The sequence below is a fragment of the Mastacembelus armatus genome, chromosome 6 (genome assembly GCF_900324485.2).
Source record: "Mastacembelus armatus chromosome 6, fMasArm1.2, whole genome shotgun sequence".
Classification (NCBI taxonomy): Eukaryota; Metazoa; Chordata; class Actinopteri; order Synbranchiformes; family Mastacembelidae; genus Mastacembelus; species Mastacembelus armatus.
This window is the reverse complement of record NC_046638.1, coordinates 15,577,762-15,598,672: the sequence shown is the minus strand read 5'-3', so window position 1 is coordinate 15,598,672 and position 20,911 is coordinate 15,577,762. Positions and strand designations below refer to the sequence as shown.

The window sequence follows — 20,911 nt, the reverse complement described above, 5'->3', positions numbered from 1 at the left end:
GTCACATTAGCCCCACCCAAAACAGGAAGAGTCGCTTGGTGTTAGAGGTAGCCTATCCCTATCAGAGGAGGGCTGCGGCGTAAATAATCTCCAGGTTTTAGGGATGAGACAGTGCCTTTCTTCTGGTGAAGACGGTTTCTGGCAGTGGTGAAGTTGTGAATAAGTCTGTGACAGGTCCGCTGTGACCGGGTTATGAGGGAGTAGCTGTGACACAAGGCTCTGTTGTTGTTGACAGGGAGACGTGTTCACGCAGACTAAAGCTAACTACGTTAGAAAAGTCTCTTTTCTCGGAGCTGTCGACTACCAGGTTAGTAACGTTACCGCAAATAAGGCCGCGGGACTCCGAGATATTTGTTGTGTCTACCTCTGTCGTATTGTCCGCCTCAGTCTGACAGAGTCCTCTCCCCCTCCTCTACTAACAGTCTAGGTGATGTCATCATCTGTACATCACAACAACAAAACCTCCATCTCTCCTCTTTGTACAGTAAACCAATCAATCCTATCACATTACAGACGCCCTTCACTGATGCTTCAATGCTGTGGCCATACCATGTTATTTCAGAATCTAAAAGCACCTGAGGTCACTGCAGATTGAAGCTTAAACCTGTCTTGTGTTATCCTGCAGACTCCAGCATGCCAAAGGATGCAGACCACCTTGAGGGTGGAGGAGAGAAGGAGTCGAAAGAGGAGAGGGTACAGGGGGCTTCTGAAGAAACAGTGAGGAAGAGGGTCCGGGCGAATACTCCAAGCCCACATAGAGGGAATATGCCACAAGGTGAGGAACAGACTATCTATAAACTATATATGAACTAAGAAAAGACACAGGGCAACCGTTTAGAATTAAGTCTCTTCAATTAACTTTAACTTTTAGAGGTGAAAATAGAGATGGACGTTCCTACTTTGGGCACCATGTTGGATTGGTGGTTAACACTCTTGCCTCACAGCAAGAAGGGCCTGGGTTCACATACCATCAGGGGCCTTTCTGTGTTCTCCCTGTGCTTGTGTGGGTTTTCTCCAGGTACTCTGGTTTCCTCCCACAGTCCAAAAACATGTATGTCAGGTTGATTGGTGTCTCTAAATTGCCCATAGGAGTGAGTGTGAGTGTGTGAGGTTGTTTGTCTCTATGTGGCCCTGTGATGGACTGGTGACCTGTCCAGGGTGTACCCCTGCCTTTCACCCAAAGAGAGCTGGGATAGGCTCCAGCAGATCCCTGTGACCCTATGTACGAATAAGTGGGTATTGATAATGAATGGATGGATGGATTGATTCCTACTGGTTAGTGTGACCTCAGGCCATGTCTACCTTTGCTGACTTGTGTTACTTGGGCCATCTAAGCTAATGCTACTTATGAACATACTGCATTTTAGAACAGGGCTGGTATTTATCAAGCATCAAGATTAGGAAATCGCAGTTATCTGCAATTATCTGGCCAAGAAAACAACATTCCCAGGATGAGGCTTTTTTTTGGCTGTGGTTTTAGAACTAGAAGTGAGAGTATTTTATCAGCATTTCTAACTCAAGGAATCATGGCTGTGTCCACCATAAAGTGCGAGAGTTCCAGCAGCTGCCAGGAATTGGCATTCAGACAGAGATATGTGCAGATTCTGATGGAGGCGAGGTATCTGGCTAACACGTAATGACACTGAGCTCATGAAAAGATATTGTTTGGATACAAATTAAATGCTTCTATGACAGTTCTTGTGTGGGATGAAATTGGTCCATCAAAAAAAAACAAAAAAAAACACATGCTGCCTCCACATAAACCAAGCTCATTAAAATGTTGAGTTATTTTTAACAGGTAAGGTGTAGCCGTGCAAAAGTGATGATTTGATACAACCAATAATTTCAGCCATAATAAATCAAACTTTGATGGCTCTAACCACACCACAGAAAATCCATAGATTCGTTGCTAGAGTTGTTGATGGCACACACATTAAAATTGCCCCAAGCTCCAACGGGGACACTCAGATGAACCAAAAACCTAACTTTTATAATAACCATTCCTAAAAGTTAGCTATGTGAACAGTGGTCAAATGGCCTGCACCCACCCATGACTCCAGGGTCCTCAGTGAGAGCAGACTAAAACCTTTATTTGGAAATAATCATGTTCTTGTTGGACACAAAGCTTGATTGTAGGGAATTTCATGCAGCTGAGTCACATTGAGTGGCCTTTTCAATAAACCTCCAGTCTTCTACAGGGAATTGGTTTAAAGCATATTACTAAAGCTCTTTTTAATAGTGTTATCTTCTGTTACCATGGTTTTTGACTGTATATCTAAAGCCATCAGTTGAAAAGAGGCATGGATTTCAACATTTCAGTTTTCCATTCTCTAAATCTGCAAACCTCAACTTTTTACAAACCTACAATAAGTCCCTGTAATTTGCACTTTGTCATAAATGCTAAGTGCAACAGTGATGTCATGCTTTCCAAGGAGTAGTTCTTCTTGCTCAAAGTGAGAGTAAGAGGCTTCATAAATAACTTTAAATAAAGTTCTGTTCTGAGGTAGGAGTGTTTTTAGTCATAGGTTAACACTCAGCACAGTTCTTAGGTAGTTATTCTGAAGCACTTCATAAATACAGACCCTGAACTTACAGTGCTGTTGGTATCTAATGACTGACTCAGCTCCTGTCTCTCTTAAGCAGATTTTATTAACACAGTTATAGATTTAGATGGGAAATTCAACACGTCTGTTTTGGTACAGGAGGAAGAAACATGAATGTTCTAGTTTTTGTAAAAATACCATCCTCACAAGTGAACCTTCCTGTCTACACAGCTTCTTCATCTTAACCCAAATGAGGTGTACATTTGTAGCTGTGTTATCATCTCATTGTCCTTGTGTTTACCATTTTGACTTTTTATTTGTCATATGAAGACAATACAGATGTGCTTGGAAAACCAATTTCTTGTTCAAGTAAATCCAAGTTATAAATTGGATTATACTGGAGGCATGAGAATGAAGACTTTGCTTTAAGGCAGGTATGCTGAAGAGCGTGCTTTGTGGGTACTGACAGCAGGATTAACACATTGTGTCTTTGGTATGTATCTGTTAGCTTTACATCCACCCTAAACCTACTCCTGGCTTACCTGCACTCTGTTTGCAAAGTGAGTTCAAATCCAGTTTGTTGGCAGTGGAGCAACTGTTTTTTTCCTTCAACTAAAAGAAACTTCAGGTTTCTAGCTTTTTAAAGTGTAGACTGATGTGTAGTTTTGTTGAAATGAAAGTATGGATTTTCCCTCCTTCACAGCCAGCCCTCCCAGATTTGTCTCTGTGGAGGAGCTGATGGAGACCGCTAAAGGAGTCACAAACATGGCTCTGGCTCATGAAATAATGGTCAATCAGGCTTTCCAAGTTAAACCCACAGAGCTTCCTGAAGGAAGGTGAGAATTTGCTTTGATGCTGTAACAGCTTGTCTTTCTTGGGTTTTTTTTTTTTTTTTTGCTTCTGTAAAAGTAACAGTGGATCCTTTGCTCCTGTACAGCTGGGAGCGCAGAATGAAGGAGATTATGCACAAAGCATTCTGGGATTGCTTGGAGGCACAGTTGAAGGAGGACCCGCCATCATATGGACATGCCATCAAACTACTTGCAGAGATAAAAGAGGTGGAGAAGGAGGTTTTTATTTTATTGAGAAAATAAACTGGTCTGATTAGTGCAGCACTGAGAAAGTGAGGTCTGGTCATAGTTGGACATTTCCATCCATATCCCGATATGTCCGTCCCTCATTCATCCCTGCTTACACTCTGTCATTCTGGCTTTCCTTTCCTGTTTGTCTTTAATCATCCTGTTTTCTCTGCTCATCCAGACACTGTTGTCTTTCTTGCTCCCGGGCCATGGTCGTCTGCGCTCCCGTATTGAGGAGGTTCTTGATCTGCCTCTAATCCAGCAGCAGGCTGAGAACGGAGCTCTCGACATTAGTCGACTGTCCCAGTTCATCGTTGGGATAATGGGCTCACTGTGTGCCCCCTGCAGAGATGAAGACATCAATAAACTAAAGGAGATCACTGATATTGTGCCTCTGCTCAAGTAAGCCAAGAGACAAGAGAGGGGCTATGATAAGCTCTGCATGTTCCAGGCCTGGGTTTATTTTTAGAGTGTGTAATTTCATTCCAGTTCATTGCAGTGCAAAAGTCACCCTGCTTTGAAGTGATGTTAACTTAGCAGATGGTAAGAGGGGACAACAGCAAGTCCCCACTCTTAATGCATGCTTAATATGAAGTAGTTGAAAGTTAAAGTGTGGCACAGTGGGGTGTTTAGATAGTTTTAGATGGTACAATTTCATTATTTTTCTCCAGTTTCCTTCTATCTTAATGTTTCTGTGTCTTTAGGGCGATATTCTCTGTTCTGGATCTGATGAAGGTTGACATGGCTAATTTTGCCGTGAGCAGCATCAGGCCTCATCTGATGCAGCAGTCTGTTGAATATGAAAGGAACAAGTTCCAGGAATTTCTGGAGCTACAACCTAGTAAGGAGACTCCATTAAATGATTTGTAACGCAGAACAGTAACCAAGCTGTGTTTTGCAAGCAGTGTTTCTCACATCTCCATAGGATGTTTTAGCCTCATTTAGGCTCATTTTGGTTTTTTGTTTTGATTTTCTTTACTACATACTCAGCACTTATCAGTCTTATTTGCTGCGTGCTCTGATAAACTTACTGCACAGTGCCTGTCAAGCACCAAATGACAGAAAGATAAAGTTAGCACCTGGCTAGTGAGCATAGTAGAGCATTAAGCAGCTGAAGAGCCAGATATTTTCATCAAAAATAACCGTGGCAAGAGCTAGACGGAGAGTAAATGTTGGATTGCATTACATTTGTTAGGTAGCAACAAAAAATCTATTAACACAGCTTTAATTAAGATACATACATTTCTTTGATTTTTTTTTTATCATACATTACTAAAAATTTCTACCAAAGTTATTTAAGAATGATTTTATTATAGATTTTTTATTTCACCATCAGACATGTTACAGACAAAGCAATGAACTGAATAATCAAAAAAACAACTTAAATGTTAAGCAGTAGTGAACGTAATTGCTGCAGGCAGCAAGTGTGCAGTACAGTCTTGTTGACTTAATATTTCATACAGTAGGCAAAATAAGCAGAACCTCTAGCAGTGTTCAAAAATGGGTTAGTTAAACAATGATCAACTGGAAAAACAACAAGATCTCACTAATACGTAGTAAGTAATGGAATAATAATATGAGCCTTTGTTCTTTAGATGCCTTAGACTACACTGAGAAGTGGCTTGAGGAAACAATGAAATGTCTGAGAGAGGCTGGGACGGATGATTGTACAGCAGCCTCATCTGACCCTTCCCCACTCTACCCCCTCAATGTCCATAATCATGCCTATCTACGCCTGTTGAAGTGGGACCATGCCTCAGACCCCTTCCCAGAGGTACAGAGGTCATGGAGTCTCTGTTAGTTTTTTTTAAATGATGAGATAAATTTTACTAAACCCCAAAGGGTAATTGAGGATATATTGTTGTAAATGTGTTATTTTCCTTGTCATATTTTTTAAGTTTAGTGTGTTGTGTTTGCCTTTTTACACCATAAACTGTATTCCTCTTCCTCTCACCTGTACAGACAGTGTTGATGGATCAGGTTCGGTTCCAGCAAATGCAGCAGGAGACTGATCGGTTAGTTTTAGTGTCCTCTGTTCTCCTTATCGTCTACACTACGACAGGAGAGGCCATCTCAGGCCTGCCGGGGCTGATGGAAACTCTTAAAAACACTGTCAACATCTTGCTTGCAGACATGCGTGCACCGTGAGTAGAAATACGTCATTTGCAAACAGTCACACATATATTAAATAAAGCTAAACTAGACAGCTTTGTTGGTTGTATTACATGGTACTCCGACTCACTGGTTTGAAGCATTCCTTAAATGTTGAGATCTCCAAGCAAATAATCAATGGCAGATAAATGCAACGATATAGAGGCTTGATTGTGATGAGCCATTTAATTAGGCATTTTTAACCTTAAATAACATAAAAATGAATTTCCTGGTTTAATTAACTGCCCCTGGTTTGAACACAACCATCTTCTGTCACATGTCAACCTTTCTTTGATTTTACAATTTACTGTATATATAAATATATGTATTGTTTCAAATAAAAAAAACATCAGATTATATTTTTTGAGCATGTGTGGGTTTCCGAAAATGGTTATTAGGAATCATTTTGTTAAGATCTTTAAAGCTGCAGTCATAAATATTTTTATATTATTGGTGGCTCATGTGACTGGATATAATGCAAAGATGTTTGCTTGTAGTGAAGTCCTAGCTAATTAAAACACACACGTTGTGTTTCTCACAGTCTCTACTTTTATAAACCTTTTTCCAAACCAGAGCAGGCAGCTGTTTTTACTCAAGAAAGGTTTGTCAGCAGGCAGACAAAGTGTGTGCAGCTGGCTGGATAAATGAAGTGGAGCATTTAGTAGTTGACTGAGATAAAAACAGAGCAAATATTGGAAAGATGTCAGTTAAGCAGAGACAAATACAACACCAAAAGCATGGTGATGTTGTTTTGGGTTTGCTGAATGTGTTGATATACCTCAAGTAGTCCAAACATTTTGAATTCATCTTTAATGGGCAATGCAACATACATTTTAAATGTAGTTTACAAATCTGAAGTTTCATAACTTGTAGCTTTTTTTTTTTTTTTCTACATTACATAATTAAATAATTCCTCTTAATTTTCCTAAGGTCTTTCAGTGCACAGGAGGCCTTAGCAAACATTGGGGAGAAACTGTGTGTTGAGCTGAGTCAGTGTTTGAGCCAACATGGTTATTCGCCATTCTCTGCTGACCGAAGGAGCACCCTGAAGGGACAAGTCTTAGCCACCATCCAGCCAGACAACACAGTTCGCAAGCTGATGGGTAAGAACATTGACAGCTATGATGACTAAGGGTTAGTAGCTTAACCAGCCACGTGGTTAAGCTACTGTGACTGTGTAGTTCAGGTATATATTAATTTGGCACTGACAGAGAATTCCTGTTTTGGCAGATGCTCGGGTCCAGACCTACCTCCTGGCTTACCTGGAGTCCAGTCAACATAAGACCCCTCCACCTCTGCCTGGAGGTCTGGCTCCAGTCAGCACGGAGCTAAAGGATCTTGCAGTTCGCTTTAGCTACCTTGTCAACTTCAACAAGCTGGTTTTCTCCCCATTCTACCAAAAGATTCTTCAGAAAATAGTGACAGCAAGGGAAAGTTCAGGCACAGAGATGGAGGAAAAGTAATGCGGAGAGTGGTCTGTAGTTTTCTAGTTTCCCTTCACTAGTAATGGTTAAGATTTAGAGAAGAGAGTTTAGGAAGCTGATTTATAATCAGTAAATAAAGCCAGCATCCCAGAGTGTGCACCTCTGACTGACATAATCAAAAAATACTGGCTACCATCTTAGTTGCATAAACTCACAGTGTTGCTTATTATATCAATCTCAGGCCTCATTATAGTGACCTCACAAATAGTCATCTTACATAATCTTGTGGGTATCATCCAGAGCAGTCTGATACTCAAATAGCTTAGGGTTACATTTACCATACTTTGTAGAGTATGAATATTTTTCATCCCACAAAAAACTGACACTAGTTACAATATGAAATTGACGAAACATAAATAATGAAAGATTAAATCAACAAAAGCGTCAAGTTATTTAATCAAGTAGGAAATCAGTCCTCACTTGTCAGCAGTTAACAGAATAAAGCATAATTGGTCCTGCTTTATTGCCTAGAAAGACTTTTTCAGTATTACTAAACCAGGAGGAAATGCTCCTAACTCTTCCAGTATTTTGGAAAGCTCCAACCTGTTAGGAGATGATGTCCAGGCATGTGGGCACCATCCATGTAAGGAGAGAAAACTTTCAATAATTGGTGTTAATGTTTTATCTGTACAAAAATAATTTTTATGGCTCATCTTACATGGGATCTTAGATGCACAGGAAAACACGTGTTCACTTTCCAAGCTACTTCAGCAGTAGTGAATGAAGCTTTGATTGCTCAGCAGCATCTCAGAGTAAAGTGCAGATTCATTTCACAACCACAATTTTACAGAGAATGTATTTGAAAGGAGTTACCCATGTCGTCAAACAGTCTCTAAACAAATCTTACCTCCCACAGAATATGACTGTCTGCCTGAATATCATCTCCCATCAATAAAGGGCTTTTTTAGACTGAAGAAAATAGGACCAACTATGCATGGCTATTAGAATGTTTGGCCATGACTGAATCCCTAATCTCAGACATATAATAAATAAGAATCTTAGCTAAGTATTCAGTAACAGATTTTGGTACTTGACAAACCAAACTTGGTGCTACTGACATGGTTTAATCAGAATGGTTAAGCAAATGTATAGCACACAAAAGAGAAAAAAAAAAAAAGAGTATCAACAACACAACAAATGATTGCATGCTGTCTTTTACACTGCATTTATAAAAGATACAGAGACAATGGATACAAAGACTCTACACCATTTATGTCTTACAGTTGTTTTACATTTTTTGGGGAGTTTAATATCAGCTAGTTGTTATTTGGCCTTATCAGATTTGCTATCCCCATCTAAAGAGCAGCAAGGAAGTAAATTAATGTTTTTCTCAAAATGTTCAGCCAAATATTTAACAAGTCATAGCTTAAAACTCTGGTGACCTTTGACCTGAGGGGCTGGGTCTTTGTACTGGTTCGTGGACTATTCAAGAATTTTTACTTTACTTTTACTGTCACACAGAAACACAACATAAAGGGTGTATAGACTCTTTATATCCACTGTATGTACACATACAGGATGCTCCACAGCTAGGAACCTAGTCAGACCAGAATAAACTGTACTAAAGGAAGGCCAGACTAGTGTTATGGACCAATGTAAACAGTTAATCGTTACATTCTTACTTAGTTTTATTAATTGAGTTAACTTATTTATAACATTTCGGATGGTTTATAAGATATGTGGAATATTTCCCTTTGAAAAACATGTTTCTTTGCACTTGTATTGACATTTTTTTCCTGCTAGTTTTAATTAATTAAAATGGCTGCAAACATTTCTTCACTTTCTTCATTGACATCTTTGAATGTTCATCCAACATGCCAATAAAGCATTGTTTGCCACACACAGCAGATTCTTCTTTTTTCATTTTAAAGTAGGGTTTTGTCTTGAGAGATGTTCGAGAGTGCCGGTGATACTAATGCAGTTTTTCATCAAATAGCTTTTTTAAATAAATGACTAGATGGTGGTGTTTGTGTAACCTTATATTGTAACCACTTCTTCATCAGAGGTAATTTTGTGGTGACTTAAGCGTTGGTGTGACATTCCAGTCCATTCTGAGCATTACGTGAAACCACCTAGAATAACATAAAATAATCATGTCCTTGCTTGGATTACACAGATGAGAAGGTAGGTGGAGCCAGAGCTCAAATTAACAACCTGATATAGCCACGAGTTGAATTCATAATAGAAACTCAATGTTAAACTACTGCATAGCAACACTTAACAACCAGAGCAGGAAATTGTTGTTAGTGCACTCTACTCCACACTGGTAGAGTTTTAAAGGACTGAGTTTTATTGGCAACAACACACGGTTGCAAGAATGAAGTCTTGGATCACTGTACTCACTATGTAAAGGATTTTTTTTTTTTCTGTTTGTGAATGCACTTAAAAATGTCTGCCAAGACAGCCCTATAAATGCAACAACATGATAAGACAACAAGGCAGATAAGAAGTGTCTAGGCATATTTGTAAAGACATTTTGCATTTGAATTTGGCCTTTTGCTCTGCAGTCCTATCCTAAAAAACAATGGCATTTACTTAAGTAAAAACTAATTATGATTATGTTTTCATCTTACTTTATCCTACAAACTAGTTTTGTCTGTGAGATTAGTGAATAGCTGCCTTTGGCATGTCACTGTGACCTTGCTTTGGTTTGTTTATGAGTCTGACTTGTGTGTGTGGTTTAAGGGCAATGGCATAATTGCTCATTTGATAATCATTTTAGAACCAGGCATCTAAAAACACACCCATTGAATATGGAGAAAGATAAGAAAATAATCATGTAAATTCCTCCTGAGGTGATATTATACTTGTAATGTAAATTCACACATGAATTTGCAATAATAAAATCAGCAGTACTCAGATCCTTTACTTAAGTAAATGGTTAAATACCACAGTATAATAATATATTACAAGTAGAGGTCTGCATTTCATTTACTTTGTAAACATACAGAAGTATGAGCAGCCATGGCTGTACCAAATGTACTCAGTAGCACATTTCACATAAATATATATTGTTGGATTGTTTACTCATACGCTATTGCGTTTTTCCCTTCAATGATGCAGTTGGTAAAGGTGGGGCTAATTATACTAATATAATTTTAGTACTTCATATACTGCTGGGTATTATTTCAAAGCATAAAGTTTCAAAAAATGAAAATACAAATACAAAAAGTACAAATAACTCAGAACTGTATTATTGCCCATCTTCGTTGATAATCCAGCTATATATACGATAACTAGATACATGTTATGTTATTGATAGGCTAACAGAAAAAAAAACATAAAAGTTAGAACATATTATGAAACTTTTTATTTCTAATACCTTGAAAGTAATATCATGTTTAATATGACACCCATAGGCGCAGCACCTCCCCTCTCTCTCCTCCCCTCGGGGAGTTCACACAGGCGGGGGAGAAGCAACAAGCTGCCGGAGCAGCAGCAGCAGCAACTAGCGGTCGAGAGCCCTCTGCCAGTAGCCTGGGCTACTAACATGCAAAAGTTTAGAAACAAGGACTTCTCGTCTTGAGTACACACAAGAGCCACATTTGGTGAAGCCTGGGACGGTTGTCGAAACCATGGGTGACGACTGGCTTTAGTAAGAGCTAGTTGTTTTTGTTATTTGGAGCCTCAAATGTGTGAAAAGTCGCTCGGTCTCCTCGTCGTTGAACAAGATGGCAGCAGCAACAGCAGCAGCATCGATGCAGGATTTGATCGCGGTGCGGGTCGTCGTCGCTAGCCTGTTCTTTGACGCTCTGGGTGGTACGATTGACTGGTTTTACTGAAGGTAAGTGAACTGACGACTACACTGTATTTATCACGCCTGGTGTGTTGTCTGTTTTATCATTTTAACGTTGAAAGGACTTCGCTAGTAGCTAGCTACTTTGCTAACTGTTAAGCTAGCCTGTTGCCTAAGTACGTGTTAGCAGAGAAAGCTAGTTAGTTAGTTGGAGCGGACGCTAAAGTGTTGTTGTCCGAGGGCGTATGAAGAGAAGTAACTTACTTATGTTAAAGGTAGATTTTGAGAAACTTTTAGCTGTGAACTTTGTGAGTTTTTAGGGCAGGTCTCCCGTTACGTGCACGTCGCCTGGTTTGGTTAATGAATCTACATTAAATGATTACCTAACCCAAAACACACCCATTATTTATCAGTCTGACACTTAAAATATAATTTTCAACAGGTGTCTGGGCTTGTGTTGCCCTTCCCCCAAGCACACACGTACTCACACAGTAACACTCGCACCACCCCTCTCATATGTTAACTGTCTCCAGGATTGATCAGTAACAAATTGCATGAACAGCTGGCATTCTTTCACAACTATGAAATACACCGCAAACGCACACAAATACACAGACACACCTCTATGCCATAGCTCTCCATTTCAGGCTTGGATCTTGTTGCGCTGTGCGATATCAGGCTGCCCAGTTTGGCAGTGAGAGGTAGAGCAGGAGGTATCAGTGTATGTGCCAGTGCCCCTCAGACCCGTGGCTATGTCACATTGGAAGACGTACATAGAGGCAAATAGTTGCATGACAGTATGAGTTAGACTTGCAGCTCTGGATGGTGAATGAAAAAATTTGGTTTTGATGATAAATATGTTGATCTTTACTTATCATTGAAAGACTACTTTTAACTTTCTGTAATACTCCAAGAATCTTAATTACAGCCACTGATGTTTGGAAGTTGTGACCAGCAAAGCTCTTCCATATATATTTACCACTTAGTGCAGTAGTAGTCAGCTCAGTTTTGCGCTTTGAGTAATAGTGTTCTTATGAGATTGGTTATCTGTATATTTTCACAGATGCCAAGGTTTGACTTTATTCTATGGTTGACAAAGATTTCACCCCAACAGTGGTTAATGACCTCTGTTAGCAGTGAGTCTGTTAAAATCACCAGCCCTACTAGTCATAAGAAGTGAAGCGTGTTGTAATGCTGATGTTGAGGCACACCCCTGTGCTTGTCTGAGCCTGTGTATGGCAGCTTCAGCAGTTAGTAAGGTCACTGCCTGTCAACAGGCCTTTCTTGTAGAACAAAACTTTATGCATAAGACAACCAACTTCCTAACTGTGTTTGTATAATGTGTGATGTAGCCTTAAAGCTGGAATCACTTGGATGTGAATGTAAACCCAGTCAGACACAATCTAAGCCTCTGTTTGGAAATATTCAGGAAGTGTTGCTGACAGGCTTGGCCTCTGCCTGTTTTCTGGGTTGACTGGTGTTGACTTATTGCAAAGAAATGAATGTTCCTAGAAAAAAAAAAACTACAAATCTAAAATATTGTTTTAAATAGTTTAGATTGTGAAATTGTATGTCTATGAGGTCTATGACCTCTTCATTTACTATTAACAGACTAAGCAGATGCTATTAAATCTGCAAGCAGTGGAAAAAAACATTTTACATTACAATTACAATTACATTTTTTTTATCTGATGATTGTGTGCACATTTACAGAACTTACAAATGGGTGGCAAGTTCAAGGCAAACCCCACATAAAATTTCCTAGTAAGTTGGTGGGTTAAGATGTGGTGATTCTGAAAGTCACAGTATATGATTCATGAAATTGGAATAGACCTCTCCCATTAGGTTCCCATTAGGTTAGGACTGTTTCATCATAGGATAAAGGTTATCACTCAGAACAACTTTGTATGGATTTGCTAAGTCACAAATTGGATATCAGCCAGAGCAACTTCTTGTGGATAGTGTGTAAAAGCTGATGTAGACATATGAGGCAATATCTTCAAAAATTCTATATGCAATATATTGAAGGAATTTAATTATTTCTCCATTTGTGTTTACAGAAAAATTTAGAGGGAGTTGATAAACTGTCTTTCTCATGCGTAGAGTTGCATGTTCTTGAGCATTTGATTAAACTCAGATTTTAGTTTGAAGTGTATTAAATTGAGGCTATTGTTTGGTGATCATCACATGCACTAGCAATAACAATACAGATGTGCATGGTTCATAAAACAGTATTTTAGTAGCTTTCTTGACACACAGGTTTATCCATTACTGAAAACAGTCAACAGTTGTTTCAGAGTGATAGGTAGGTCTGTGAAATGTCATAGTTACAGAACACTCGTCATACTTCATGATATATTATTTCCCTCTGGGGTGCTGCTCGCTTTGTGGTTCTACTTTGTGTGAAACTGACCTCCAGTCGAGCGTGCAGGGACAGGCCAGCGATGCAGCGGGCTTCCCCCATCTCCTGTTACACTTAACCAGTTCCCCTTTCCTGTAAGGGTGACATGATGCCTTAGATGTGTATTTGCTTTGGGAGCTTTTATGACTGCTTTATTTAGACTCTAGCCTTGCTCAGGATGATGATGATAGAGAAGGTGCTACATTACATTTATTCAGTTAATTTCTCAGTATACAGAATTATTCAATGTTTGTTTTTAACCTGAACTTGGAGCGTGTCATTTTAATATTTACATGTCAGCATAGGCTATCTTAACATGTTAATTATTAAAATAGATAAAGCATAACACCTAAAAACCAGTCAGTTTTGCTATAACTTTATTAAATAATGCAAATGGTTTTTATTTATCTCCTGTTTTTAGGTATGGCCTCACAAGTCTTGGTCTACCCATCACACCTGCACTCAGTTCAAACAAGTGCCTTAGGAACCAGCAGCAGCAGTACCAGCAGACACAAAGGTGAAGCTCACCACAGTAATAACACCAGCAGGGCCTTTCAGCACCGAAATCTGCCCAAGACCTACGTGATTGGAGTCAATTACGGTATTGCCTATCCCAACAACATTATCCCGTCCTCAGCCGGTGCTGGTTCAGGAAGACGGCACAGGGGAGTACAGCCTGAAGAAAGGGAGGAGTGGGCATTGGAGACGGTGGGGTTACAGACAGAGGTGAGGTGGCAGCAACAAGGAGAAGGTCCAGCTGGGATCCAGGATCAGGTGTTTCTTTGCCAAGACAGAGGCCAACAGAAAGTAAGGCTTCAGAGTGACAGTGCTGGAACGCCATCAGGAGGAGGCTTGGACTGTGGGCTACTGAGGAGGGCCTGTATCAGAACAGAGGAGGGAGGAAGCAGAAACAAAAGGGTACAAGCAAGAGGGGGGTACGTCAACCTTGTAGACACAGGTGCCACTCAGAGATGTGAACAGAAGGCAACTGAAAGTGGAGAACAACTGTGGGACAACTGCTTTGGAACCATGCAGATAGTGGAGGAGGTGTCTACAAAACCTTCACTTCCTCCCCCTGTGGCCATGTTGCACACTAGCACTGGGAACAATGCAGACACTATCAGAGTAGGGGGTGGAGCGACCCTGCCTACTCAACACAACAGGGTTGATGGAGTAACGGGCATGGGAAGCGGGGCGGATGGGACTGAAATCAGGCCTACTGGAAGTACTGAGACAGTGGCAGGAGCTACCGTTACTAGGACTGCATCAGAAGATGGGGACTATCAGTTAGTTCAGCACGAGGTTCTCTGTTCCTTGAAGAACAGCTACGAGGTCATGGAGTTTTTGGGTCGTGGTACCTTCGGTCAGGTGGTGAAATGCTGGAAGAGGGGAACAAATGAAGTGGTGGCTGTCAAAATACTGAAGAACCACCCATCCTATGCACGTCAGGGACAGATTGAGGTGAGAATTAGCATGGTCCTGTGAAGCGAGTAAAGGAAATGTATCATTATCAGTATTTTAGATGAAGTTAACTAAAGCATTGGCTGGCCTAGTTGTCGTCTTTAACACTTGGTCTGAACTAATCCTCTGTTATTTTACTTCCTTTTTGCTGAAATTTCAGGTGGAGATCCTGGCCCGGCTAAGCAGCGAGAATGCAGATGATCACAATGTAGTGCGTGCTCTAGAGTGCTTTCAGCACCGCAGCCACACTTGTCTGGTGTTTGAAATGCTGGAGCAAAACCTCTATGACTTCCTTAAACAAAACAAGTTCAGCCCACTGCCACTCAAAATCATCAGGCCTATTTTGCAGCAGGTAAAGTGGCCATGGTCACAATTATACACATGTACAAAACACAGCCAAAACACATGTTATTTTCTGAGCTTTCTGGGTAACCTGTGATTTATGTCAATCTTGCAGGTGGCAACAGCCTTAAAGAAGCTGAAGTCTCTGGGCTTGATCCATGCTGACCTGAAGCCAGAAAACATCATGCTGGTGGACCCATCCAGGCAGCCCTACAGAGTCAAGGTCATTGACTTTGGCTCAGCAAGCCATATCTCCAAGGCTGTCTGCTCCACTTACCTGCAGTCCAGATACTACAGGTGAGGACCTTTACCACCAGATGAATTTCTGGCTAAATAATCATTCACTAAGATGAAACCGTTAGAATCAGCATTGCATCAATGTATTTTTTTTCTCTCATTCACCTTAAAAGCACTGTAAGTGAGAGTTAATAAAACAGTTAATAGTTGACTGGGTGGGTATTTCAGCTGTTTAAGACAGATCCTAAGTCACATTATACCATTGACACAGAAACAACAGCCCACACAGAGGAACTGAAATATATACTGAAGAGTTGTCAGTTTTGTTTTAACCTGTTAGATTCCCCCTCCTTTTTGTACACAAGACTGAAAAATGCATGCCCAAATTAAACTAGCTGTTGTCCTTTCATTTTAAGGGTTATATTGATGAGCTTGGGATCATTGGAAAGGAAACACTTTGTAATTTGTTGTGAAAAAGTGGCTAGGTCATACTGTACTAAACCTATACAGACACAAGCTTGATAAAAATGACTGAATAATCATCGCCTAATTGTTTTTGTGTGTTCTGAACTAGAAAGCCCTAAATTTAGGTTGTTCTGGTCATTCTAGTTCCAGTATGGATTGAACCAATTTGAACCAATACAGGTCCAAATTTTGTCACAAAGGAGCTAAAATTCAACTTTCAGCATTTTTTTTTTGGTAAGACTATGTCCAGGCGGACCATTTGGACAGTTCAACATTGGCACAATGTAACCAGATAACTTTATGGATGTTTAGAACTGTAAAACACCGTATTTTTTAATACAGAACAACAAAACTAGATAAACTACTCATAAACAATGTATTTATTGTAATAAAAAAAGAAAAAAAAAAGATCCAAAACAGCCAATAGAAGCAGTTGGTTCCTCCTGTCTGGACCTTGCTCTTCTGTGTTGTTCCTGAGTTATTTGGGTAGCAATCACTGCTTTACATAAATATTATCAAAAAAACAGCCAGCCATGGTACCATAAATAAAAGCACAGAGATTCAGGTGTCCACCGATCTAATTCAGCCTCTAATTCTTCCTCAGAACACCTTTATTTTGCCACAAGCTGACGCAGGCGCTGTTAGCCTATACAGTAAACTGTTAGCTGTATAATAGCTTCATATTGCGCTGAATTATCGTCACAAACGTCAATCAAGTGTCCCATATTAGAAGCCTGCTGAATCTAGAACTACCGTCTGTTTTTCAGCGTTTGTACTCTTGTTAAAAATTAAGAAACTGTAGTCGCTGTGATAATTTAATCCTAAATTCCTTTATACCATTTGAATCGTGAGACTTTATGCTTTCGCTTTCATATGATATATAGTTTGTCAGACTTTATTCAAATTTGTCAGACAATCTTTGGTAATACATCTGGAAATACAGCCTAAATACAGTTTTTGGTCCACGCCTGGGACTGGGCTTAGGAATCTGAAGGGGAAAGTAAAAGTTACACACCTCAGTAGAAACTCAGCTGCTTTCAAATAGTACAAGATGTTCAGATTCGCATGGTATAATATTTTTAGGAAGATCAGATATGAAAGATGAAAGGTTGAAAGGGTCGTGTAATTTTTCATCATGATATGCCAGTACAGTGAACTGATTTTAATCCCACGGGTAATGGTTGTTTGTATGTGCCTGTGTTTCACACAGGACTTAGCAAAGTCCTTCTCTGTGTTTATGTAATGTGAAGTGCTCTGTATGAACTTGCACATTCTCAATAGGAGCTCTACCCATATGCATTTTTGGATGCATGCATGTCTCATCTGTGCTGAGCATGTCACGCCCCGACCTAGGCTGCTCTTGCATAACTTGCAGAGGATCCAAAGTGTTTATACAAGAACAGCGTCATGAATATTTGGCATGTTTCTAAGGCTATGGTATTAAGGAGAGTGTGCTTGTGAAGTGCAGTTAGGATTGTGAACTTCAGGACATAGTCGTAAAAAAGGAAAAAGAGCTCATGTTACACCACCTGTAGTTTAAAAAAAAAAATTACAGATTGTACAAAGTAGAACAAACAATTTCGCATGTTTGAAATGTACTGTAAATTGTTGGTGACTCATTGTGGTTATGTTGGCTTATGAAAGTTAGTGCTAGGTGACACATCCAAGCTTTTTTCCAAGGTAGAAGAGGCATTTCCTTTTTATTAACCACTGCGCAGCATGCTGGTAGTTCTATTCATCTACACTCTTACTAGCAAGTTTCAGCAAGTAGGTCGATCAGGTATGGTTAACTATTGCAATCTCTTCAAACATTGTGCAATCTGGGACAAATGCTGTTTTGAGATACTGGGTATGTGTGCAGCTAATGCACTGCTCATACCCACCATTTTACTCTGTTGCCCTGATTTTATTGCCCTGTAAGAAACATGGCACTTTCTTAGTTATATCAACTGTTATTTTGCTGGTAGTGTAAAAATTGAGACATCAGAGTGTGGGTTGCCTGTCCTGAAGCAAATAGTTTTAGATTGTAATGTTAGTCTCTTAGCACCAAAATGCCAGAGAAGTTCCTGGACATCTCCATTTTAGTGAAAGCAAGTAATTTTCTAGTGCCTCCTCTCTACAAGATGAAGAGGAAAGTCAAGCTATTGCTGTTGCAGAGCATCAAGGCTTTGCTCGGCGTTTGACCTGGTTGTGTGTGTGAATGTGCATTGATGTTTTCCTGGGTGCGTCTTGTCTTTGATCAGTGTTTAGTGTAGTGAAGTTAAAAAAGGCTTGCATTTAATTTCAAGGAGGTCATTCAGGACACCGAAGGCCAGGAAAGAATGTGGTATGTGAAAACCCACATTTAGATCCAGGAAGAAAAAAAAAACATTCAGACATTCCTGTGTGTGTCTGGTTGTGCTCATATGTGTACCCCTGTCCATGCAACAGCTGCCAAATCTGGATGCTTCATGTAGGTTACACAATGTATCCTAACATGCTTCACAGTAATTCAGTTCAGATGTGATAAAGGGTTTCTCTGACAATAGAAAATCAGTGGCGCGATGTTGGTAACTACACCTAGCGCACCCAGCAGTGTGCAATGTTTAAATACTTTTTTTTTTTTTTTGGTTTACATTTTGATTGCTTTTTGTTCCCTTATCCAAATAAATAGAGGGCATTTGGGATGAAAGGTTGTTCAGCCACAGTACCGTGGTTTATAATGATATATTATCACTTCCAGGCCTCCATCTTTTCTCTTTGCTTCTTATCCTGCCTCCCTTCTACTGTGTGTTTGTGTGTAGGGGAGTTGGTTTAGCTATGGCAGCAGCTGGTAATGCATACACATTTGTAGTTTACTTTGTGCAGTGTGTTGGTAGGCTTGTATGCAAGCTTGGTTAAGTTAGTATCTGTGTTCATAGGAAGATGTCACCACAATTTGTTTGTACATGTCAGGTTATCAGGAGATTGGTTTGCAAGGCACAGTTTCTCGTCCTCACCAGTGCTCATCGTGCATAGAGACTGCACTGTACTGTTACCATAGTGAAATTGTTAAGAAATGCTGGCATCATCACAGTTGGTAGGAAGAGGTCTTTTTTTAACAGGGGTTTCCTCTGGATTTTCCAGAACTTTAGTGGTATTGCCAGAAATGTGGTTTGGCTGCAGTAAGTTGAATTAAGGTAGTCTTAACATTCAGAGTTACAGTCTGAGATCAAAATGGTAGCTGTCATAAATACAGTTTGTGTCCATTACTATCATGTGAAGTGGAACTGAACTTGTTTTAATACACTACCACTAGACAACAAATTCTGAATGTTTGTAGATGCTGGTGAAGGTTTGTTTACCAGCATAGTGACTTTGTAAACCTGCCTGTATGATCAGAGGAGGGATGCCCAAAATTCTGATTATTGTAAAAAATGAACAGAATGGACCCTTACCAGTTGATAATTGACAAACATTGATGAGACTTAAATCACTTACACTGTTATCAGTCAGATTTATTTATTAATATCAATTGCATTCTTCTAGATTCACATGTCATTTTGTCATTGACCTTGAATTGACTGGAGTCATTAGCCCATAGCATGGCAAGGAGAATAGTGGGACCAGGGTGGTTGTATTGTAAGTCACTTGGGCAATTTTTTGGGGTTAAATTGAAAGTGCTATGAAGTGGTAATATGAATTGTTGATTTTATAAGCTTAACACTCTCTAGCTGTTCAATGTTTGTCATGGTTTAGTGCGTTGTTGCTATGGTAGCATGACACATCAGGGCCTGGTGAGGTGGCTGTTCTCTCCTGCGGGGGCTTGTGACATAAAACCACCTCCCACAATGAAAATGGAGCTCTGAACTATGTGAATAATTCAGCTAAGCAGATCAGGTGGAAGGAGGACAGCTATCATCTTTGCTTGATTACAGATTTTGGGCAAGTTGTGGTATGCTACCCTCAGCTGTTTAATCTGCATATTCAGATGTGTGTCTTTGCTAGAGTGGATGTGTAAGGAGGAGGAAAGTCAAATCCAGAGTATGCCTTGACATGTAGTCCAGGCTTTGTTTTAAAAATTATCCATATGTTGAGATGAGTTTTGCTGACTGACTCATACTATCAGTTTCACTCCACAGTTTCAAAAAACAAGGAATGGAATAATTTCTGACACAAAAGGGGACTTTTATTGATTTGGGAAGGTAAATGATGGAATATTGCAGCAGTTTTTGTGAATTTACCATCAGGAATTATTCAGACTGCTTCATGTTTTGCATGCTTTTGAGTAACTAGGCAAGAGGGGCCTTGGTTGGGTAGGTGACCAAAAACAGTCTCAGTAATGGACCTTGAGAAGTTCACTGCAGCACTGGGAGAGCTTGTTGTAAGGTCAGCCATCTTAGCAGCTCTTCATCAACCAAACCTTTATGGTAGAATAGTTTGATGGAAACCACTTTGAGTATAAGACATAGATAGACCACAGTTCTGCAAACAGCATTTAAAGGACTCTGAGAGCTTGGGTTAATTCTATGGTCAGAAGAGAAGGAAATAGAACTTTTGGACAAGAAAACACCGGATTGTCTCTAACTTCCCTTGAACGGCCCAGCCACAACTCAGTCTAACAGAACTTGAGAGGATCTGCCAGGATTAATTGTATGCTAGTGGACAAAAATGGCAATTTTATCCATTTAAAATTGAATCTACAACACAGAAGTGTGCAAGTAAAGAGGTCTGAAGACTTTTGAAGAAACTGTTTGTTCTAGGTTGTTTGAGTGGTTTGTAGGAAAACATACATGATCATGTGTCTGTGTTCATTCACCTTAATTCCATCCATCCATCCAGTTTCTATACCCGCTTATTACTAACCAGGGTCACAGGATCTGCTGGAGTCTATCCCAGCTCTCTTTGGATGAAAGGCAGGGGTACACCCTGGACAGGTCACCAGTCCATTACAGGGCCACATAGAGACAAACAACCTCACACACTCACACTCACTCCTATGGACAATTTAGAGTCACCAATCAACCTGACATACATGTTTTTGGACTGTGGGA

The 20,911-nt window shown here is 39.9% G+C and overlaps 2 protein-coding genes across 5 annotated transcripts in view; both read left to right on the top strand.

Annotated features, from left to right (window-relative positions):
- Nucleotides 1-35: 35 nt before the first annotated feature.
- Nucleotides 36-8,358, top strand: tcp11l1 (t-complex 11, testis-specific-like 1). 2 transcript variants are annotated; one of them, XM_026312107.1, is made up of 10 exons: nt 36-307; nt 626-775; nt 3,247-3,379; nt 3,481-3,601; nt 3,804-4,024; nt 4,327-4,463; nt 5,218-5,396; nt 5,585-5,766; nt 6,704-6,876; nt 7,004-8,358. In XM_026312107.1, exons 2-10 carry the CDS (start codon nt 634-636, stop codon nt 7,234-7,236), a joined length of 1,521 nt encoding a protein of 506 aa, XP_026167892.1. In that variant the 5' UTR covers nt 36-307; nt 626-633; the 3' UTR covers nt 7,237-8,358. The 2 variants fall into 2 exon arrangements, with proteins under 2 accessions (XP_026167892.1, XP_026167893.1); XM_026312108.2 differs by lacking the exons at nt 36-307; nt 626-775 and adding an exon at nt 1,244-2,912.
- Nucleotides 8,359-10,672: 2,314 nt separating this feature from the next.
- Nucleotides 10,673-20,911, top strand: part of hipk3a (homeodomain interacting protein kinase 3a) — a 29,546-nt gene continuing 19,307 nt past the window's right edge. For all 3 annotated transcript variants that reach the window (XM_026310457.1, XM_026310458.1, XM_026310456.1), the window contains exons 1-4: nt 10,673-11,041; nt 13,816-14,855; nt 15,016-15,207; nt 15,313-15,494. In XM_026310457.1, the coding sequence (XP_026166242.1) occupies nt 13,818-14,855; nt 15,016-15,207; nt 15,313-15,494 (1,412 nt within the window). In that variant the 5' untranslated portion in view covers nt 10,673-11,041; nt 13,816-13,817. The remainder of the gene's footprint in view (nt 11,042-13,815; nt 14,856-15,015; nt 15,208-15,312; nt 15,495-20,911) is intronic.

Excerpts from the sequence above, each read along its gene's own strand:
- tcp11l1 (XM_026312107.1), top strand. The coding sequence starts at position 634 with ATGCCAAAGGATGCAGACCACCTTGAGGGTGGAGGAGAGAAGGAGTCG. Across the intron at positions 5,397-5,584 it reads CCTCAGACCCCTTCCCAGAG|ACAGTGTTGATGGATCAGGT; the intron begins GTACAGAGGTCA and ends TCACCTGTACAG. Across the intron at positions 5,767-6,703 it reads CTTGCAGACATGCGTGCACC|GTCTTTCAGTGCACAGGAGG; the intron begins GTGAGTAGAAAT and ends AATTTTCCTAAG.